General features: G+C 34.5%; 2 protein-coding genes and 1 non-coding gene across 3 annotated transcripts; 2 read left to right on the top strand and 1 right to left on the bottom strand.

The window, feature by feature from the left end:
• Positions 1–478: 478 nt before the first annotated feature.
• Positions 479–550, top strand: TRNAP-UGG. Its single transcript has one exon. It is a non-coding gene; the product is annotated as a tRNA-Pro (tRNA).
• Positions 551–5202: 4652 nt separating this feature from the next.
• LOC114398040 lies at positions 5203–18675 on the top strand. The gene is made up of 5 exons (XM_028360153.1): positions 5203–5313; positions 6819–6938; positions 8135–8207; positions 8527–11511; positions 18101–18675. Exons 4-5 carry the CDS (start codon positions 8560–8562, stop codon positions 18440–18442), a joined length of 3294 nt encoding a protein of 1097 aa, XP_028215954.1. The 5' UTR covers positions 5203–5313; positions 6819–6938; positions 8135–8207; positions 8527–8559; the 3' UTR covers positions 18443–18675.
• Positions 18676–19242: 567 nt separating this feature from the next.
• Positions 19243–21701, bottom strand: LOC114398010 (universal stress protein A-like protein). Its single transcript, XM_028360116.1, has 4 exons — positions 21451–21701; positions 20509–20630; positions 19828–19946; positions 19243–19708 (listed from the first exon to the last, which is right to left on the bottom strand). The coding sequence occupies exons 1-4, from the start codon at positions 21626–21628 to the stop codon at positions 19600–19602; spliced, it is 528 nt and encodes a 175-aa protein (XP_028215917.1). The 5' UTR covers positions 21629–21701; the 3' UTR covers positions 19243–19599.
• Between the last annotated feature and the right edge of the window lie 497 nt (positions 21702–22198).

Below are 22198 nucleotides of genomic sequence, written 5' to 3' on the forward strand. Positions count from 1 at the left end.
AAAATGTATTATAAAATTTTTTAACTACCAGAATGTGGCTTCTCAAATATTATTTAATTTGGAAGCAAAAACTCCATTATTTGATAGGATTCATGTCAGCCAACTCTATCTATATATATCTTCTTCTTTGAAAATGATTCCTCGCTTGCCATATATTAACATACTTCTTGCATCATATTGTATCTGATCCATGCACAGAAAAAAGTAGCAGGTTAAGAGTCAATCCAAATTAAATTACATCTTCTTTCAAAAAAATACTAATTAAATTACCCCTTCCTATTGTTTTTAATATTTTTCCTTCTGTAAGAAGTAGTAGCATTTTCTTAAGATTAATTTGCATTAGCCTTCGAATTTGTTTCTCTACCATCCAAATACAAAAAAAGGCATGCAGTTTGTAATTGGACAGCTAAAATTCTCTTAAAAACAATTCGATATTTTGTTTTGTATTGTTTTTTTAAGATCACACTTTTGTAAAATTGGGCATTTGGTCTAGTGGTATGATTCTCGCTTTGGGTGCGAGAGGTCCCGAGTTCGATTCTCGGAATGCCCCTCTTTTTTCATTTTTCTTTTTTCGTTTTTCATTTTTCATTTTTTTTTCATTCATGTTTTCGTTTTCTGTTGTAAATTGTTGGCTACATTTTTATTTTTATTTTATTTAATTGCTGTATTCTCGAGTCATAAATATCACCAAGTTAATTACTCTTGATTTTGTTGGCCATATATTTACACGATAATAGTAGTATCTCCATCTCATATTTTTTATGTTTAAGATTATTACATATAAATTAAAAAAATATTTAATGAAATTAAAAATTATTATATTTGAACTATAATGACATTATCTAATACTTTATTTGATTTCAATTATAAATAAAGAAAGACATACTTCTCATCTACTTTATCATCTGCTGGTGTTAAAAAATTAATTAATTTTATTAAATTGTGTCATTTTTAATTAAATATAAATACTGAAACTTGATATCAAACATAAAAATTTTTGGGCTTGATAAATAAATTATATTTTGAAAAAAGATTCGTTAAGTAAGATATAAATAATTAAAATTTATTTATATTTGAGACCAAAAAATAAGAGACTTTTATTATTTATATTCGAAATTAGATGGAGTAACTTGATTTCTGATACTTGTATAACTAGCCATGGACATTAAATAAGAGCATATTTAAAAAAAAACATTAATGAAACTTTAAAATTCTAAAGCATCATATAATTTGTGAAAAATTAGGAGAGTTAAAATATTAAAAGATATGAAAAGGAGCTAATAGTAATAAATTAAAGAGCTCTTAGACTAAGTTTGATTGATAAAGGAAAGTAGAAAAATAAAAGTGAAAGAAAAGAAAAGTACTTAAGTACATTTTAATTTTTTATATATGAAAATATCAAACCTTTTGTTGACTAGTACATTTTAGTTTAAAAAAAAGATCAAATTAAAGAACTTTTGCACTGAGTTTGGTTGACAAAAAAAAGTGGAAAGATAAAAGTGAAAGGAAAACAAAAGTAAAATATTGAGATATTTTTTAACTATTTGATAGAAGAGAAAGTGAAAGGAAAGAAAAGTATGGATCCATTTTTTTAAAAAAATAACAAGAGTAAAGGAAAACATATATTTGTAAAGTAACACAAATAGTCTTAAACAAAAGTGAAATGTAATAAAAAAATACTTTAAATAATACAAAAAAATACTAGTCACGACACAAGATAAACTAAGAGAATAATGATAACAATAATAAATTTAAATGTTATTTTACCACTTAAAATTAAATAGAACAATTTACCACTTAAAATTAAATAGAACAAAATTAACAATATAAATTAACTCCGGGATATTATTTTGTGTTTTTAATTCAAATTCACATTTTGTCTCTCTCCTTTTATTTTCAAATGGTAAAGGAACAAAATTTGACACAAGACCCACCAAAACTTTTTTCCTTCCATGTTTATCACTATATTTGGCCATAGAGAAATAATATGGAAATTGAGAGGATGGGAGGAAATAGAGAGAATGTTCAAATTTTAGATTGTTTGCTAGAGTTTTTTTAATCATTGTAATTAGGGCATTTAATTATGACAATAGTCAAATATATTTTAATTTTACACATGATTTGAAGCTATTATCTGATATTTTTTAAACATTGAGCCTTGTTTTGACTCAAACTTGGGATAAATTAGGAATTTACACTTATGAACCTTAGGTTGTTAGTTTTTAGGATTTCCTGATATTTTTGTGGAGTTTTTATAGGAATTAATTAAGAAATTACAAGTGGAGATCTGCTCGCTTAGGCACGACTTATTGTGTGCTTAAGTGAGTAAAGACAAATTCAATTGGATGAACCAATGACATGCCTCGCTCAAGCAAGCCTTCCTGGGCACTGGAGCAAGAGGAACTTAGAAGTTGTTGATGAAGCCTAGCTTGCTTAAACGTGACATGTTATGCGCTTAAAAAAGCTAAGTCATTAAGCACACTTGGAGCCATTAGAAATCTTGGCTTAAGCCTAAGCCTCAAGGCGCTTAAGCAAAGGAAACAAAGGCAGTAGAAGTACATAAAGACTTCGCTTAAGTTTGACATTTTATGCGCTTAAGTGAGGAGAAATAGTATGTATGCTATTCTAATTTAGAAGGTCTCGCTTAAGTGCAACATTCTATGCGCTTATGTGATGAGAAACAGTAGGCAAGAATTTCAGGATCAGAAGACCTCGCTTAAGTGAGGCATTACCCACGCTTAAGCAAGGAAAACGGGTTAGGCCCAAGCCCATAGAATTATATAAAAACCTTGTGCGCGAATAAAGAAGCATCTTTGCATGTTTTGAGACAACAATTATGTGTGAGAGAGAACCATTCTTAAGGCGTTCAACTTGATTTCATTACACATTGTATTATTTCTTTTGGCTATTGTAATCAAGTTATGAGTAACTAATCTCCTCATATGTCAGGGTTGGAAATGATTGAACCTAATTTCATGTAATACTTTTTTAATACAATTGTTCATGTTTTATTCTTCTTCTACACTTAACGTTTGTTCTAGACTGATCACTTATTGCATTATCATAGTAACCATTAGTTTAATCGACAAACACCCCTGTGGTTCCTGAACTGAGAATAGTACCTAATTGGGATTGCCGCTAGACATTGGTCGATACCAATTAGGCTTCATTGTTGATGGATTGACAGATGCATCAATTCGTCCCAAGTAGTAAAGTTAAAATAGAAGTCCCAGTGTCGAATTCACATAAACTTTATTTGTACTTAGGTAGATAAATGTTTAATTAAGAAAAAGATTTAGAAACGATTGTAGAAAAAACAGTAGTTTAAATTGGCAAACAATTAAAATAACAAGGAAAATAATTAAACATGAATTTAAGTTAATTAATTAAAAACAGAAAAGATGAGAAAATCCAATATTATTGTAGAAGGAAATTCAGAAGATGAGAATGTTGTGAACTTAGCCCACCAAAGCTACTCTTGATGTAATATTAATTATTTTCTCTATTTATAATTATTCCAATTTATATTTGTATCTACTAGTATACTGTAACCAAGATCCCTCTAGTGAAAGAGCCTAACTTATCTATCTTCTCTTCCAAATTCCTTTGTAAAGATAAAATAATAAATTACATTAAGAATAAAGATGTATAACATGCTAAAAAAATCAACCTATCCCTGGTGATGACCTTATTTAGATACCCTTTCCCGGTTTTATTAGAAAATAACATTTTCCAACGCTACCCCTAAAACTTACCATACAAATGGATGATTAAGCCACAAACAATAATATTAAGCACAAGAAAGGATAATGCAAAAGTAATATTATTAAATAGATAGGAAGAGAAGATTACATCAAAAGTAGTTGACTGCCAAGTTCCCAACAAAGGGGGGTTTAACCTCTCATTGTCATTGAGGCTTTACAATTGCAAGAGGGGAATATTTAGTAAAGGAAGAATAGACAAGAAAGGGATGGAGGGAAGGAAAGTCTCCCAATGCTTGTTTTTCCTTCTACAAGAAATTGTATTCTCTTGAATTTTTCTATGTGTTTTTTCCTTCTTCTCTCTCCTTCTATAAGGAAAGGATTAGTTTTCACACAACTTTCGTGTTGAGCGCGCTTGTCGTGCTTAGTGAGTATGGTGGTAACATCGCGCGCTTAGCGCGTGGGCCGCACTAAGTGCGACTCTTTCCTAATTTAGCCTTCTTTCCTTAATTAACCCTACTTTCCTAAATTATCCTGCTGGCGCTAATCGTGTTGTTCCCACTTAGCCTAAGCCTCACATTGAGCGCCTGGAATGTGCTAAGCGGGCCTTTTCAGAATTCCAATTTTGCTCTTTGGGACTATATTTTTCTCACTAAGCATCATGAATTCATCAACTTTTAATATTCTTTGCACAAAAACTTAAATGATGTTAAATTAACAATTATTTGATAAAAAATGAGGAATTAGGAGAGAAAAGTTACAAATTCCTATACAATTTAACCCCAAAGTATACTCATAATTAACAGTTATCAACTCCCCCGAATTCCTATATATATATATATATATAGATATATAGATTGATCAAAAGTAATAACATTCATATTGGGCTGGAATAATACCATATATTGTGACTCAATTTAACTTGCGTTGTTTATTCATTTTCCTGCAATAGAAAATTATCCAAAAACATTCTCCCAAAGTTGGGATAAATTTGTCTGGATCCATGAGTACTCTCCTACAACCTAAGAAAGGATAGTTAGTCAATATCAACTTTTTGGGCTTGGGTTCCAATGACAAAAAAATTTCATTAGGCTCAAAAAGGGTGCGAGGGATACCTTCATTCAATGCAAACCTTTGAGAAAACACTTTTACAAAACCTTAGCCTTTTGATTAGAATTGCATGATAAACACTAGTCCTCGAGATATCTTCACAAGTATCAATTTTTTGGGCCGAAACTAATGATTGGTTCAAGACTTAGTCACACTTAAAGTTTATCATCTCTCCCTAATGATGTATTATGTGAGCATCAAACTTAAGTCTTTTACCACAAATTCAAGCATGTGTTGCAAATTGAGCTATTTCCATTGGGTATTTAAATTAATTGAACCATTGTTTTCCAGGGATGAAATATGAATGAAGGAAATTAAAAGTTTTGGGCCTACTTAAAAAATTCCATAAATAACGATGAATTCGGCCCAAGATGAAGAAAGAGACTAGGGTTTTATGTTACTACCTAAATTAACTTTTTTGTCATACTTTTGGTATTCTCTCCGCTGCTGAGTTGCTTTCATTTGCTCACACCAGATCTGCTCTGATTTGATCCACACACAGGTAAATAAGAATGGATTATATTTTTCCTCTAATAATTGATTAATTGCATAGTCCTTCTGATTTCCTCTTTTTTTTATAATTGACTTTGATGATCCTTATAATCAGTTCCTTTTCATTTGTGAATTGGTTCTTGGTTTCAATTCCTTGTATGATAAATTAATTGTTTCTCTTTAATAATCGATTCTCTTTCCAACGACTACATGTAACCATATAATCGATTTTTGGATCTTAAATTTTGGGAAGTCAATTTTCATGGTTAGGGATTTCAATTAAAGGTAGGGATAAAAACTATTACGGATCTTAAATTCCTTGAATGATAAAAACTATTAGGGATTTTAAATCCCTAATAGTTTCCTCGAGATATCTTCACAAGTTTCAATTTTTTGGGCCGAAACTAATTATTAATTCAGGACTTAGTCACACTTAAAGTTCATCGTTTCTCCCTAATGATGTATTATGTGAGAATTGAACTTAAGTCTTCTACCACAAACTCAAGCGTGTGATGCTAATTGAGCTAATATCCATTGGGTATTTAAATCAACTCAACGATTGTTTTCCAAGGATGAGATATGAATGAAGGAAATTAAAATTTTTGGGTGCTACTTAAAAAATTCCATAAATAATGGTGAATTCGGCCCAGGATGAAGAGAGAGACTAGGATTTTTTGTTACTTCCTAAATTAACTTTTTTGTCATACTTTTGGTATTCTCTCTGTCACTGAGCTGTTCTCATTTGCTCAGACCAAATATGCTCTAGTTTGATCCATACATAGGTAAATAAGAATGGATTATGTTTTTCCTCTAATAATTGATTAATTGCATAGTCCTTTTGATTTCCTCTTCTTTTTTTTCATAATTGACTTTGATGATCCTTATAATCATTTCTTTTTCATTTGTGAATTGGTTCTTGGTTTCAATTTCTTGTATGATAAATTAATGATTTTTTTTGTAATAATTGATTCTCTTTCCAACGACTACATGTAACCATATAATCAATTTTTGGATCTTTAATTATCGGAAGTTAATTTTCATGGTTAGAGATTTCAATTAAAGATTGGGTTATGTGTTGGGGGTAATATAGTCTTATTATCTCTAATACCATTTCTCTCCTCTCTTTTTTCATAATAAACCAAACAGACTTAGAAGAAATTCTACTCTTATTTTTCTCAATTTCTCTCAAACAAGATAACTTAAAAAATCCATTCTGTTTTGTCTCTATTTCTCTAGTCTTCGCTTCTCTCTTTTTTTTTTTTTTATATTGTATTTGATATAGTTGATTTAGGAGAAAGATTGAGATGAGAGAAGAAATAGATCAAATTTTGAAATTTGATCTTGTTTAGTTTAGATGAAATTGTAAATAGAGAAGTAAAAAGCTTGTGGGTCCTGCATAAAAATATTTCTTCAGTGAAATGGTATGAATCACCTTGGAAATTGCACAGTGAATTGATCTTCAATATGTTGTGCCCAAAATAACCCTTGTATACTCTTTTCTTTTAACCCTCACAGCTAAACTCTATCGTTGTGCACAATGCCATTTCCCCTTTTGCTTATTCGATCTGGGATGTCGATTTGCTAAAAGTTTTTTGTTGGTGGGCTCTGATTTGCTTCTTGGACCTGCTACACCAGGTAAATACTCGGTGTTGATCTTTGATTTTATTTGGGTGAGTGCCTTTTCCCTTTTGTAATCAAATTAGTTCTGAATGATATACACCATGGTTGTAATGATGTACTCTTTCATGCTTGTCCTGTTTTGATAAACAACAGATCATGGTATACTTTATAATCAATTAGGGCTGCATAGATAATTGATTTTTCGGAGGAGTCATAATCGGTTTAGATTTTATTAGTAATTAGTTGGTGCATTGACAACCAATTGCGTGTATTAAACTTTGTATATAAGGATAAAATATCATTTTTATCTCTAATTTAATTTCTCTTATTTTCTTATGTCCAAACCAAACAGCCTGGTAATATTATATATTTTCAATTTCTCTTATCTTTCCCTCAAATAAAATAATCCAAAATTTTATATTATTTCGTATTCATTTCTGTTTTATTCTTTTTTCTCTTTCCTATTTTCATACATTATATTTTTTTTCTTCATTGTCAAAATGAGCAATTTTCATTTATCTTTTTTTCTTCTCTCTTATCAAACAAAACATATATGACAATCAAACAAGATAAAACACTTTTAAAAGATAGAAGACTAAAATTAAATTTTAATGAAAAAATAAGAGACCAAATATATATTTTAGGCAAGTTAATTGCATCTTACAAAATACTAATCAATTTACTTTTCTCCTGCAACTCCTGGTTTCTTTGTCAAAAAATAAAAATAATACTACTAGACTTGTGAACTTGTGGTTTCACATTCCATTTGTGTGAGGACAAAGATGGCGTGAAAGAAAAGCGTGTGTAGTGTTGATATGTACTCTCCCGACTGAGTTTGTCCTCATCTATCTATCTGAACGCAACACAACATGAAGAAATGTAAAATATCGTTGGAGACAAAGACAATCTCATCCCTCATTCCATTTTTTCCTGCAATAATGAAATTCAACAGTACCAAGAGAAAAAAAAATTGAAAATGAACTTCAACCTGTCACCATCTCAAGAATCCTCGATATTTTCAAACACATTCCATAACTAGAAAATTTTTGCCTCTCCACTCTCTCACTCTTATTAATCTCAGTATAACTTCATTATTCTTTTTGAATACTATCTCTTAATTATTATGTTTCTTAATATAATACCAAAATGTCAATATTTATTTATTTATAATCCGTAATATAATAACCCAAGAATCACATTCTTCTTCTCAGGTCAATATTTGGTTTTAAGGTTTCGTTCTGGTTGAGGGCACAACAACAACTACACTACCTTTTCATTCTTCAGGTATTCTCTTCTCTTTTTATTTATGATTTATCCCTTCTTCTGATCGTATAAAAATTACTATACTATACCCTTTTTTTAATTTTCTTGCTTGTCTTTTCCTTTTTTATTTTAAACAATTTTTTTTTTCCATTAGAGGGCAGTAGTGTTCTTGCTTCTAAAATCCCCATTTTTGGAGTTATGTTTACTCTTTTGTTTCATGCAACCCAAATCCCTAGAAATGTGAGCATGTAGAAATGTGAATATGTGATGAATGTATTTGTGTGTGTTTTTGTTTTTTTTTTTTTTTACATGTGTTTTGTTTGTTTTGTTCTCTGTATAGGTTGTTTTGTCGAGAAAAATTTGATCTTTTTCAATGGGCACGGATGAAAGTGACAGCATGGTTCAAGGTTCATCTCCTATGGCAGAAAGTGACAGCATGGTTCAAGGTTCAGAGCAGGAGAAGGAGGTTAGGGAAGTTCTTGGGGGTTTGAGAAGTGAAGAGGGTAGTTGTGGGGTTACTGTGAATGGGGGAGGGTTTTCTAGCAGTGAAAACCAAGGGTTGCATGATGATGGTGTCATTGACGTTGTCGTCAAGAATAGTAGTGTCTTGGAGACCAAGGTTTCAGTTCTGAGAGAGAATGATTGTCAAGTTTTGGCTGATTCTGAGGTGAATAGGGTGTCCTCTTGGTTAGGAATGCAAGAAAGTGATATGGATGCGGTGTTTTCCAGTGAGGGTACTCAAAAGTTGGACTTTGTTTATGGTTCTGAGAAGCTGGACTACATGTTTGCTTCTGAGAGTAGAGTGCCAGAGGTTTCTGTTTTGAGCGTGGACGGTTCGGTTGGGGTTGGTGGAGAAGATGGAAGAGGAGGAAAGCCGGAAGAGGAAGGAATAGATGAAGATTTGGATGGGGAAGTAGACAGTACTGCTTCTGAGGGTAGAGTATCAGAAGTTTCTTTTTTGAGTGTGGATAGTTTGATAGGGGTTGGTGGGGAAGACATAAGAGATGGAGGCGAAAGTGGAGAGGTAGAAAAAGAGGAAGACTATGATGGCAACATTGTGACTCTTGCATCTGAGAGTAGAGTTGCAGAAGCTGCCAAATTGAGTGTGGATGGCTCGGTAGGTCTTGGTGGGGAACATGGAAGGGAAGGGAAAAACAAAGACAGTGATGGGAAGATTGTGACTCCTGCATCTGAAAGTAGAGTTGCAGAAGCTGTTGATTTTATTGTGGATGGTTTGGTAGGTCTTGGTGGGGAAGACAAAACAGATAGAGATGAAATTGAAGGGAAAGTAAAAGATGAAAACTATGCTGCTGGGAACATCATGACTGTTACTTCTGAGAATAAAGTAGCAGAAGCTGCTGTTTTGAGTATGGATGGTTTGGTAAGGGTTGGAGGGGAAGACATTAGAAATGGGGGGAGAAGGGAAGGGGTTGCAAAAGATGAAGATTGTGGTGGGAACATTGTGACTATAGAGGTTCCAGTTGCAGAGACAAGTGAGAACATGGATGTGGATGTGGAGGACTCGAGTGTTGAAGGGTGTGGTTTTGTTGTTGGTGATTTTGTTTGGGGTCAAGTTGAGAGCCATCCTTCATGGCCTGGCCTGATTTATGACCCATCTGATGCATCTGACTTTGCATTGAAGCTGAAACAAAAGAATAAACTTCTGGTTGCCTACTTCGGGAATGGAACCTTTGCATGGTGTCAACCGTCACAACTAAAGCCTTTTCAGGATAACTTTGATGATATGGTTAAACAGAGTAGTTCCATCGATTTTGCCAATGCTGTGCAAGAAGCTGCAACTGAGTTTGGAAGGCTTCTGTATATAAAGTTAAGTCGTCCATTTGTTACTAAGAAAACTGGTCCAGAATCCAGTCTCCCCTTGGCGAAAAATTCTGGCATCAAGGAAGGAGTTCTTGTGCCTGAAAATGACATAGAGAGACTTGATTTTCTAATTGAACCCGCAGAATTACTTTCTAATGTGAAACGAATTTCGCAATTTGTTGAGTTTGGTAGTATTCTGGAGCTTGAGATATTAAAGGCTCAGCTTTCCGCATTTTATCTGTCAAAAGGGGGTTATAAATTAGCTGATTATATGGATCCCCAGCCGGTTCTTGGAGTTGAAGATAGTGTAATGGATGAAACAGTTGCTGTAGTTAATGGTAAAAGTACTGTGGAAGCACCTACCCAAGGGCCATTTGATGAACTGGGTCATTCTCCAGGGCTTTCAGGGAGCATATCAAACCCTGTTAGAAAGCAGAAAAGCATTGCTGAAATTATGGGGGAGGACAAAGATGTTCATACAGCAGCAAATAGGGAGGTGGATGCAACTGTTGAAATGGTGAATGCAATTGGGTTAAATGTTGGAAAGAAGAGAAAAGGTAGTGAGGATAATGGGATGGCATTGAAACCTGTTCAAAAGAGAAGAGAGTTGCTTGTAGACACTGATGGAGATGTGTTGAGTGCTAAAAACGATGGCAAAGGTGATGAGGAAAACAGCAACATTGGCTCACTGCTTCAGTCAATAGAGAAAAAGACAGAAGCTTTTGATGAAGGGAAGAGTGAAGAACGAAATGGGAAGGGTAATTTGTCAAGAGAAAGGAAGAGAAGCAAGTACTTGTCCCCTCCTTTCACTATTCCAATCAGGGGGCAAAGGGAGGTATACATAGAACCAGAATCCCTTAAAGTTTCCAGAAAAGCTAAAGTATCACAGAGAAGTGCAGGGGCCGATGGCCCGAGTTCTCTTCCAGTGTATAAGGGGAGGTCTTTTGATAGCTCAAATTACCAAACACAAGATGATGGGGAAACGATTATTGATCCAAAGAAAATCCAGGCTCCTGTGAAGGAAGTCCTGTCTCAAGTCCTCGATGCAGCTACTAGTCCACTAATTCGTAGGGAAGGCACTTCTCTTGACCAATTTGTTGACTTTACTTATGCCTTCAGAAGTTCCTTATATAGCCAGGGATCGTTATGCGAATTATACAAGAAAAATCAACCTGGAAGGAAGAGAAAGATGCTGGAATCTGAAGAAGATGGAATGTTGAAAGAACTAAATCTGTCTGCTGATGAACATTTATCATCACTGAAGCAAAATTCTGGGCCAAAGAAGAGAAGAAAGGAAACTGCTTCAGGCAAGAAGGGGAACGATGAAAATGCTGCAGGTGCTGTTCTTTTTGTTTCATTTTGGCCAGGATCCTCTATGCCTTCAAGATCTGATCTTGTCTCGGTGTATAGCAAGTTTGGAGCTCTGAATGAAGCAGAAACTGATATGTTCCGCACTAACTACACAGCTAGAGTGTCCTTCCTTCGAACTTCTGATGCCGAGAATGTTAGAGACCCACGTTATGTGCACGTTGCACATTCCTTTATATTTTATTATTTTGGAAAAATTTGTTACTTCTGAATCTGGTCCATTTTCCATCCACATTCATCCCATATCTTTGCAAAATATATTTGCAACTACCTTCAGTAACAAATCACGTACCCATCATCTCACGTACTGATAACTTCTTATCTCACGTCTGATAACTTCCTATCTCACGTTCTGATAACAAGTTGAGAGAGCTCTGTGATGGACAGACTCTATAAATAGGATGGGGTGCTCTCAGTTTTGTATCACCAAACCCACTTCTCTATTCAGGAAAAAATACACCATCTATTCAGAGTGAGTAAGGGTCTGGAAGAACAAAACTGTCTTTCAGGTTTGTGTGTGAGCCGCTTCCCGTTCGATTTGCAATGGCTGGAGGTACGCTTTTAATTCCTTTTAATTTCCGCTGTTTGATCTAAATATGCTATTTAAATTTATTTGCATGTTTAGATCAGTGTATGTATATTTTTACATTTGGTATCAGAGCCTATTTGTACCTCTGTCTTGCTTATTGGGTCGTTCCTATGTGGAGTTTATTTTCTGAGTATATGGGTGTTATGTTTTAAGCCTCCTTAATTCAAAATAACATCAAAATTAGGAATGATGTGAGTTTTCTAATTTTTATATGATTTAAAACGTATTTTTGGGTGTCTAAAATGTATATAATGTGTGGGTTTTTCGAAATTGAGGTAATAATATTTTTTTTTTTTTTTTACCACTGCTGGAGGTTGAAGACGAAGTCTTGTGGGTTTTGTTTACTGTGTTGGAATTGTTAATATACATTTTAAATTAACAATATTAAACAAAGCACGACTTGGTCTAGTGGTAGATGTGATGTGTATTACCTCATTGTTCTGGGTTCGAATCTCGTTGCTGCCTTTGTTGTTTGTTTTCGTTTTAATTAATTAAAAGGAAGTATAAATGAAACGAAAACGCCTTATGCTGGTTTCGAACCCTCACCCTACAAGCATGAAAGGACTCCCTTTGCCGCTAAGCTACTGCAACTTAATTGTTTATTAACTGCAGTTCATGTGTATTTATAACTTCTGAAGGATAAATCATTTATGCACAAACTATTTAAAAATTGTTTGTCTCTTAAGTTATGTTGAACATGCAATATTATGTTAAATACTGGTATGCATTGGATTTAATCCTTTAAAGTTTATTACATGTTGAATGAATATACGTGCAATGTTATTTTGAATTGGTATACATGTAATTTTTATGATTCAATATTGAGCACATTTGCATTATTAAGTATGTTTATGCAAGGTTTATTTTTAAATGTTAAGTGATTAATATAATTTTATTAAATTAGAGAATAGCCACAGCATCTTTAATTGAGTAAAATTATATACTAAATTTATAATCACATTGGAAATATTAATTGTGATTAATCATATGTAATGTGATGAAATCTACCCACAGGAATTTTGTTATATTTGTATGATTAATTAGGATAAAATATTAAATTATATTTCTTAATTTACCCACAGGAATTAAAGAAAAGAACATGATTTAATAGTTTTATCATAAAGTTGCATGATGAATCTAATTGAGTAGGACTTTAGCCCACAGGCAAGTTTTGTGTCACTAGATTCATATATTGAGACATGATTTGCATTGGCAAAACATGACATTTGTTTAGTCTCAAATTTTCTTAATGAGCATGTGTGTTTGTTTGCAGTTTCACAATCTATGAATATTTCTTGTGACCTTCCCATTTTGAAAGGTGATAATTATAAGGTTTGGAAGGAAAGAGTTCTCCTTCATTTGGGCTGGATGGATATTGACTATGCTATAAGGAAGGATGAGCCACCGGCTATTACTGAAACTAGCGAACCTGATGCTGTTGATCTTTATGAAAAGTGGGAGAGATCTAATCGTCTCTCCGTTATGTTCATAAAAACCAACATATCCGCTAGTATCCGGGGTTCAGTTGACCAGTATGATAAGGTCAGAGATCTGTTGAAAGCCATTGATGAACAGTTTACAACCTCTGAGAAGTCACTTGCTAGCACACTCATTATGCAATTCTCTTCCATTAAGCTTACTGGAACGAGAGGTGTGCGTGAACATATCATGCGCTTAAGGGACATAGTGGCTCAGTTGAAAACCTTGGAAGTTACCATGTCTGAATCCTTCCTGGTACATTTCATTTTGTGCACCCTACCTCAACAGTATACACCCTTCAAAATCTCCTACAACACACATAAGGATAAATGGTCTATTAATGAATTGATGACCATGTGTGTTCAAGAAGAGGAGAGATTGATAATGGAAGAGGGTGAGAAGGTAAATTTGACTACTTCTAATTCTGGAAAGGATAGGAAGAAGTCTGTAGGCACCAATAAAGGAAAGATTCCGACTCAACCAACAATTAAAAAGGAGTCAAAGTGTTTCTTCTGTAAAAAGAAAGGACACATGAAGAAGGACTGCCCCAAATTTAAAAGTTGGTTTGAGAAGAAAGGTACACCATTTGCCTTTGTTTGTTATGAATCTAATATGATTAATGTGAATCATAATACATGGTGGATTGACTCTGGTTCTACAATCCATGTTTCTAATACCTTGCAGGGTATGGAAAGCCTAAGGAAGCCAGTGGGAAGTGAGCAGTGCATCTACTCAGGGAGTAGGATGAGCTCACATGTAGAGGCCATTGGAACGTGCGTCTTAGTCTTAAGTAGTGGCTTTAAATTACATTTGGAGAAAGTTTTTTATGTTCCTAGTTTCTGTAAAAACTTAATTTCTGTTTCTAAACTTGCACCTTTGGGATTTTATTTTAATTTTACAGACTTTGGTTTTAATTTACTAAATAAATCTGAAATTATTGGTTGTGGTCAATTGGTTGATGGTCTTTATTCGATTGAATTGCAAAATGACGCTACTTCTATGCACGTTTCTGTTGGGTTAAAACGATGTATTGTGAATGAAGAATCCTCTATGTTGTGGCACCGGAGATTAGGACATATCTCTATTGAAAGAATCAAGCGATTAGTAAATGAAGGAGTACTTAGTACTTTGGATTTCGCTGATTTTGAGACTTGTGTAGATTGCATTAAGGGTAAGCAAACTAACAAGTCTAAAAAGGGTGCAAAGAGGAGTTCTAATTTATTAGAAATCATACATACAGACATATGTTGTCCAGACATGGATGCAAATAGTCCGAAATACTTCATAACCTTTATAGATGATTATTCACGATATATGTATCTCTACTTACTTCATTCTAAGAATGAAGCTTTAGATGCCTTTAAAGTTTTTAAGGCTGAAGTTGAGAAACAATGTGGAAAACAAATTAAGATCGTGAGATCAGATAGAGGTGGGGAGTACTATGGTAGATACACAGAGGATGGACAAGCACCAGGTTCATTTGCGAAATTTCTTCAAGAACATGGGATTGTTGCCCAATACACTATGCCTGGTTCTCCGGATCAGAATGGTGTGGCAGAACGAAGAAATCGAACCTTATTAGACATGGTGAGAAGCATGAGGAGTAATGTAAAGCTTCCTCAATTTTTGTGGATTGATGCTCTTAAGACGGCTGCGTATATATTAAACCGAGTTCCAACCAAGGTTGTCTCAAAGACACCTTTTGAATTATTCAAGGGTTGGAAACCAAGTTTGCGACATATACGCGTTTGGGGATGCCCGTCTGAAGTAAGAATCTATAATCCACAAGAGAAGAAACTAGACCCTAAGACTATTACTGGATATTTCATTGGATATGCTGAAAGGTCTAAAGGGTATAGGTTCTATTGTCCATCCCACAACACTAGGATTGTGGAATCAAGGAATGCAAAGTTTCTTGAAAATGACTTGATCAGTGGGAGTGATCAATTTCAGAACATTTCTTCTGAAAGGGATCACTGTGAAGCTGAACCTTCTGGGACAAGTAATAGGTTGGTAGTCATTCCCACCCCTCAAGTTAAAATGGGTGTTAGACAACCAGTGATTGAAGTTCCACAAGCTGTTGAAAGTGATCATGTAGATCGAGTTGTTTGTGAGGAACAACATGATGATATTGAACAAACTGATGAAGAACCAGTTGAACAAGTTCCTCAGCAAGATGACCAAACAACATTAAGAAGATCTACTAGAATAAAAAAGACAGCAATTCCTAGTGATTATGTAGTGTACCTACAAGAATCAGACTACAACATTGGAGCCGAAAATGATCCTGAGACGTTTTCACAAGCCATGAGTTCTAAGGAATCAAATTTGTGGTATAATGCTATGAGGGATGAGATGGATTCTATGGCATCTAACCAAGTTTGGGATCTCGTTGAGTTGCCTGTTGGTGTAAAAGCCATCGGATGTAGATGGGTCTTCAAAACAAAGAAAGACTCAGAAGGCAACATTGAGAGACATAAGGCAAGACTTGTTGCTAAAGGATTCACTCAAAGAGAAGGAATCGATTACAGAGAGACCTTTTCCCCTGTATCTAAAAAGGACTCTCTTCGAGTAATTCTGGCATTAGTAGCTCATTTTGATCTTGAGCTGCATCAAATGGATGTGAAAACGGCGTTCCTGAATGGTGATCTAGAAGAAGAGGTTTACATGAAACAACCTGAGGGATTCTTATCTAGTGTTGGTGAGCACTTAGTCTGCAAGCTTAATAAGTCCATCTATGGATTGAAACAAGCCTCCCGCCAATGGTATTTAAAATTTCATGAGGTCATTTCTTCATTTAGCTTTGAAGAGAATGTCATGGATCACTGTATATACCAGAAGGTCAGTGGGAGTAAGATTTGTTTCCTTGTATTATACGTAGATGACATTCTGCTTGCGACTAATGATAAGGGTATGCTATATGAGGTGAAACAATTTCTCTCAAAGAACTTTGATATGAAGGATATGGGAGAGGCATCTTATGTCATAGGCATAAAGATCCATAGAGAAAGATCTCGAGGCATTTTAGGCTTGTCTCAAGAAACCTATATCAACAAAGTTTTAGAGAGGTTTAATATGAAAGATTGTTCACCAAGTGTAGCTCCCATTGTGAAGGGTGACAAACTTGCTTTGAGTCAATGCCCCAAAAATGATTTTGAGCGGGAACACATGAAAAATATTCCATATGCTTCAGCAGTCGGAAGCCTTATGTATGCTCAGGTTTGCACTAGACCTGATATTGCATTCGCTGTTGGAGTTTTGGGAAGATATCAAAGTAATCCAGGTATTGACCACTGGAAAGCTGCAAAGAAAGTGATGAGATATCTTCAAGGAACAAAAGATTACATGCTCATGTACAGACAAACTGATTGTCTGGAAGTGATTGGCTACTCCGACTCAGACTTTGCTGGTTGCGTTGATTCACGAAGATCAACATCTGGTTATATTTTTATGTTAGCCAGTGGAGCTGTATCTTGGAGAAGTGCCAAACAAACCTTGACTGCTACTTCCACTATGGAGGCTGAGTTCGTTTCTTGTTTTGAGGCTACCTCGCATGGTGTATGGTTGAAGAGTTTCATATTTGGCCTTAGAGTTGTGGACTCTATTTCTAGGCCATTAAAGTTGTATTGTGACAACTTTGCTGCGGTGTTTATGGCTAAAAATAACAAAAGTGGAAGTCGAAGTAAGCACATCGACATCAAGTACTTAGCCATAAGAGAACGTGTTAAAGAAAAGAAAGTGGTCATTGAACACGTCAACACTGAGTTAATGATTGCTGATCCTTTAACTAAAGGCATGCCACCAAAGAATTTTAAGGATCATGTAGTACGAATGGGACTTGGTTCCATGATGTAATTTCATTGTACGTACATTTGTTATTTTCAATGAAACTCTTATTCAGTTAGATATTTTCTCATATCGTTTTGTGCACATATTTATTTATTTCGAGAAAAATCATTCGGTTTAGATATAGAATAAACATATGGTTTATTCATTAAGTTGAGAGCTAGTGTTGAGAGACTTGATATATTGTGGTACATGGAAGATACTACTCATCATCAGAGGACCTATCGCCATGACTCATATATTATGTTTCTTGTTATGGTTGATGTTGAGTTAAATGGACCAAGTGGGAGAATGTTAGAGACCCACGTTATGTGCACGTTGCACATTCCTTTATATTTTATTATTTTGGAAAAATTTGTTACTTCTGAATCTGGTCCATTTTCCATCCACATTCATCCCATATCTTTGCAAAATATATTTGCAACTACCTTCAGTAACAAATCACGTACCCATCATCTCACGTACTGATAACTTCTTATCTCACGTCTGATAACTTCCTATCTCACGTTCTGATAACAAGTTGAGAGAGCTCTGTGATGGACAGACTCTATAAATAGGATGGGGTGCTCTCAGTTTTGTATCACCAAACCCACTTCTCTATTCAGGAAAAAATACACCATCTATTCAGAGTGAGTAAGGGTCTGGAAGAACAAAACTGTCTTTCAGGTTTGTGTGTGAGCCGCTTCCCGTTCGATTTGCAATGGCTGGAGGTACGCTTTTAATTCCTTTTAATTTCCGCTGTTTGATCTAAATATGCTATTTAAATTTATTTGCATGTTTAGATCAGTGTATGTATATTTTTACAGAGAAGGCATATAACCATTCCCAAAACAATAACCCTTTTGGATCTCCTACTGATGTCACTTTTCAGCTTCAGTATTCCTCTGATGGATCCAAGTCTGGTGTACAACAACAGGGTGAAAGATCAAACAACAAGCCTTTGCCAGTAGCAGCTACAGAACCTGTTGCATTCTCACAGGGTACTGAAGCATCCAAATTGATCTTCATACAGCAGAAGCTTCAAGGTATGACTTTGATGCTAGAAGAAGCATCAGGTAGTGGCAAATCTCCTGATATGATGCCAAAGTTAGGGAGCGAGATGAAGGCTCTTTTGGAGGATGTTAACAAAATGGTTGAAGCTTCTTTGTTTTAGATAAAGATTTCATTGGAGACTAGTCATTATGCAGCAATGATTAGGGTAGGTTTAGTGATAATATGCCCCCTTTTGTGGGGCTGTCGTTATCTGGGGCTCTTTTTGTTTGACCTTTTGGCCTAGCTTTTTAAAGTTAGTTGGTATATTTTGAATTGGGGTCATGATATTAGGTACTTGACCAGATATTTATATTTTGAATGCATAGTTTTATAGATATCAACATCTTTAGACTATTCTGTCTCTCATGGTAGTAACTAGTAATATGCAAACAGCTTTTTGATTTCGTTTTAAATACTTAGTTCTGTCTGTTTTGGGATGAAATGGACGTCTTATGATGATTGCGTTCATATGGAGAACGTGCATGTGACATAATAATTTAGTTGGCTTTAATTTTAAGAATGAGACTCGGATGAAATAACAAATAAAATATATAATTAACTTTGTAAAATTCCTATACCGTGTAGGTAAACGTTGGAAAATCCTACATGAATTTTCTTTAATTTTCTTTTTATCCGTAAAAATTGAATGTAGGAAATTTATAATAACTTGTACAGTTCAACCAATCAAGTTGGAAAATTCTGCATGAATTTTTCTTATTCGTAAAAGTTAAATCCCCTTGACATTCTATATAGGTAAACATAGGAAAATCCCGCATGAATTGTGTTCAAGCGAGGAATGTTCTGATGATATTCAATAATGGAAATTTACGATCAAATTGTTAGCCTATTATATGAAACCCAACCATCATATTCATATTTAAGATCAGAAACAAATAACTTATATCAAGAAGCCGAGACACATGAAGAGCAATATTACTACACCATCCATTGAAGAAATTATGGCTTGGTAAATTAATGCATGCATCACATTGAAGAGCAATATTACGGCATCCATCTTTCAGAATTACAAACAACATTGACTTAAGCTGATAGATTTGTACACTAAAAGAAATCAACACATCTTAGAATTACAGACTAGATAAAAGGAACAAAGGCAATAAAAGCATCAAAAGTTGGATTTCCTGCTCCTATTCCTACATTGAAAATCTCCATATACTAATCTTGAATGATATTCAATTCTTTTCTTTTCTTCTTTTCATTACATAAAGCATGGGAGCATAGGTGATCTATCTTCAATGTCTGGTGTATGACAAGATATCAGTCATCAACAGGGTCCTGAGGAGTTTCATCTGGCTTGCGTTTGATACTAATGACAGGGCATTCAGCATGTTTCCAACAAAATTCACTCACAGTGCCAACAAAAACCCTGCACAACATGTTCAATACAATTCCTTAATAACATATCTCAGACTAAAATAAATTCTAAAAGCATTAATGTACTCTCAATCTCAATATTGAATACAAAAATAAAGCAATAGAGCATACTTTTGAAAAGGTCCAAGACCTCGGCTACCCACAACCAGAAGATCTGGCCTTAGTCGTTTCACTTCATGACATATTACTTCTTTGGGATCACCATGCATTATCCATGCTTGACAAACCACCTACAAATACATCAAACATTTAGCTTGTGGAGATGAGTATTATAAATCAATGGGGTGTCAGACAAAGTAAACCATCAATTTCATCCCTGAAGTATTAATCTTTTTCTTAGATAATTCCTAAAGTAAAACAAACTACTTAAGTAGTCCTAAAAATATTAGAAATCATGCTAAGGAGTCATCCAAATATTAAAATATCCTTCAAATTGGCCCTTAAACTTTTTACTAAAATACATAAAATGAGGGACCAAAGTGATGAATATTTGATACTTCAGGGAAATAGTTTTATTACTTTAGGTACCACCTAGGAGAAACAGTAATAGAGTAATAGTTCAAGAATGAAATTGATGGTTTATTCTTTAATTTTATATACATTGGCAATATAAAATAATTTTACATAGACATCTAATAAGATTTGATCATTTTATTATGTCATCCTGTTCATTATTGGATGTCTGCCTAAATATATTTTACAGTGATAATTTAAAACCAATTTCAATTAACAATTAACAGGAATGAAGGCAATGGCTAGAGCATGCAGAAGTTGAAACAGAAAAACCATTACCCCAATTTCATGACACCTATTGATGAAGTATTCCAGCAGATGAACTCCTCTAATTCTATCTCTCTGATTCATGTTCTTAAAATCGTCAGGAGAAGCAAAGATACTATCCATGTCATCAAAACCTAGCAAAAACAAAAAATAAGCACAACAACCATCAGAATTCATGTTCCTTTAATTCTGCTTAGCATAACATAACATAAATGCTAATTCCTTCATTATATTAAAAAAATAAAATCACAAAACAATATCAACTCCAAGTATCATAACAATGTTTCTCAAACTTAATCTATACTCAGTGAATCAAAGAGGCAATCTTTTTTCTTTCTTTTGAACATTAAAATCAACATTTCATGAATTAACATCTATCTTCTTATGTAAGAAACCACCACAGTAATCTTATTCGAGCTAGACAGAGGACTTCAATGGGAAGCGGCAAAGCTCTTCCTCTGAATACTCGGGACTCGAACTCGAAATCACTGATCAAGCTAAAGCAAACTTGTGCCTACTTCGTGGTATGATTAACAATCTAGGGTGACAGATTAGTCCCTGAAAGATGGAAAATTCGAAACTAATTCGTACACTAGGGGACTGAATTGGAAATTTTCATCTTTCAGGACCAATCTGTCACCCGCCTCACACTTTCAGAGATAAAAATGAGTATTTAGGCAACAATCCATGTATACAACTATGCATTCTAGGGATCAACTAATTTTCTCCCCTTTTTCCGTTTTCTTTCCACTATTTTTCAGAGAAACCAAAAAGCACTAACTCAATTTGGTTGCGCAGAGCGAGAGAGTTATTGTAAAACCTGACACTGTCTTTGATTCTTACGGATAAAAAAAACAGCGCCCAATGCAAAACAAAATCGAAACGCCACTAATGGCGATATTCTTGAAACAATCAACAAAGAACAATTAAAAAGAAAAGAGAGAAAAAGAGAACCATCTTCATCGGGGACTTGAACGTGAAGAAAAAGAAGGTTGAAGGCAGAGACGTTGTCGCGAACGATCTTGTTGATGGTCCAGTCGAAAGCCCCTTTGCTGCTGATCGAAGGATGAGGGTATCCCTTAATGCTCGACTCGTTCACCGCCACTATCACCCGAGTCACCTCTTCCGCCATTGCTGAGTCAACTCACCCCGAGTCACTTCAATTTCAATTCACTTCGCTCCACTCCTTTTTTCTTTGACCACGCGCTTATTTATATGCAATGACCGCGGAGACTCACCGCGTATTTAACCATACCGCGTACGATAGTGAATTCATCTATCCCTTTGCTAAAATGCGCACTTCGAACACGGTGTCGTCATTTTTTCACAAGCTAGCGGGCCCGGGGCCCGGGCCCTGGCCGTCTTTCTTTCTTTCACGGGCCCGAAATATCGAGAACAGAAGCAAAACGACAACCTAAGGAAAAAAAAATGAAAGGAAGAAAGATCCAAATGCAAGGGTGATAGGATGGTCTTGTTTAATTCTAGGAAAATGTATGATCAACACTCATTCTGCTATGAGATCTTTAGGAAGAGAGAAGAAAAAGAGGGAAAAAAAATATAAGTTTGATAAGATTTATGATGTATGATGTACTAGGAATAGAAATAGAAAAAAAAAATGTTAATAGGATGTTTAAAATAAAAGGATGTTTAATTTTAGGTTAAAATATAATTTTTGTTTTTCTATTTTTTAAAATATGTGATT

The sequence above is a fragment of the Glycine soja genome, chromosome 19 (assembly GCF_004193775.1).
Source record: "Glycine soja cultivar W05 chromosome 19, ASM419377v2, whole genome shotgun sequence".
Classification (NCBI taxonomy): domain Eukaryota; kingdom Viridiplantae; phylum Streptophyta; class Magnoliopsida; order Fabales; family Fabaceae; genus Glycine; species Glycine soja.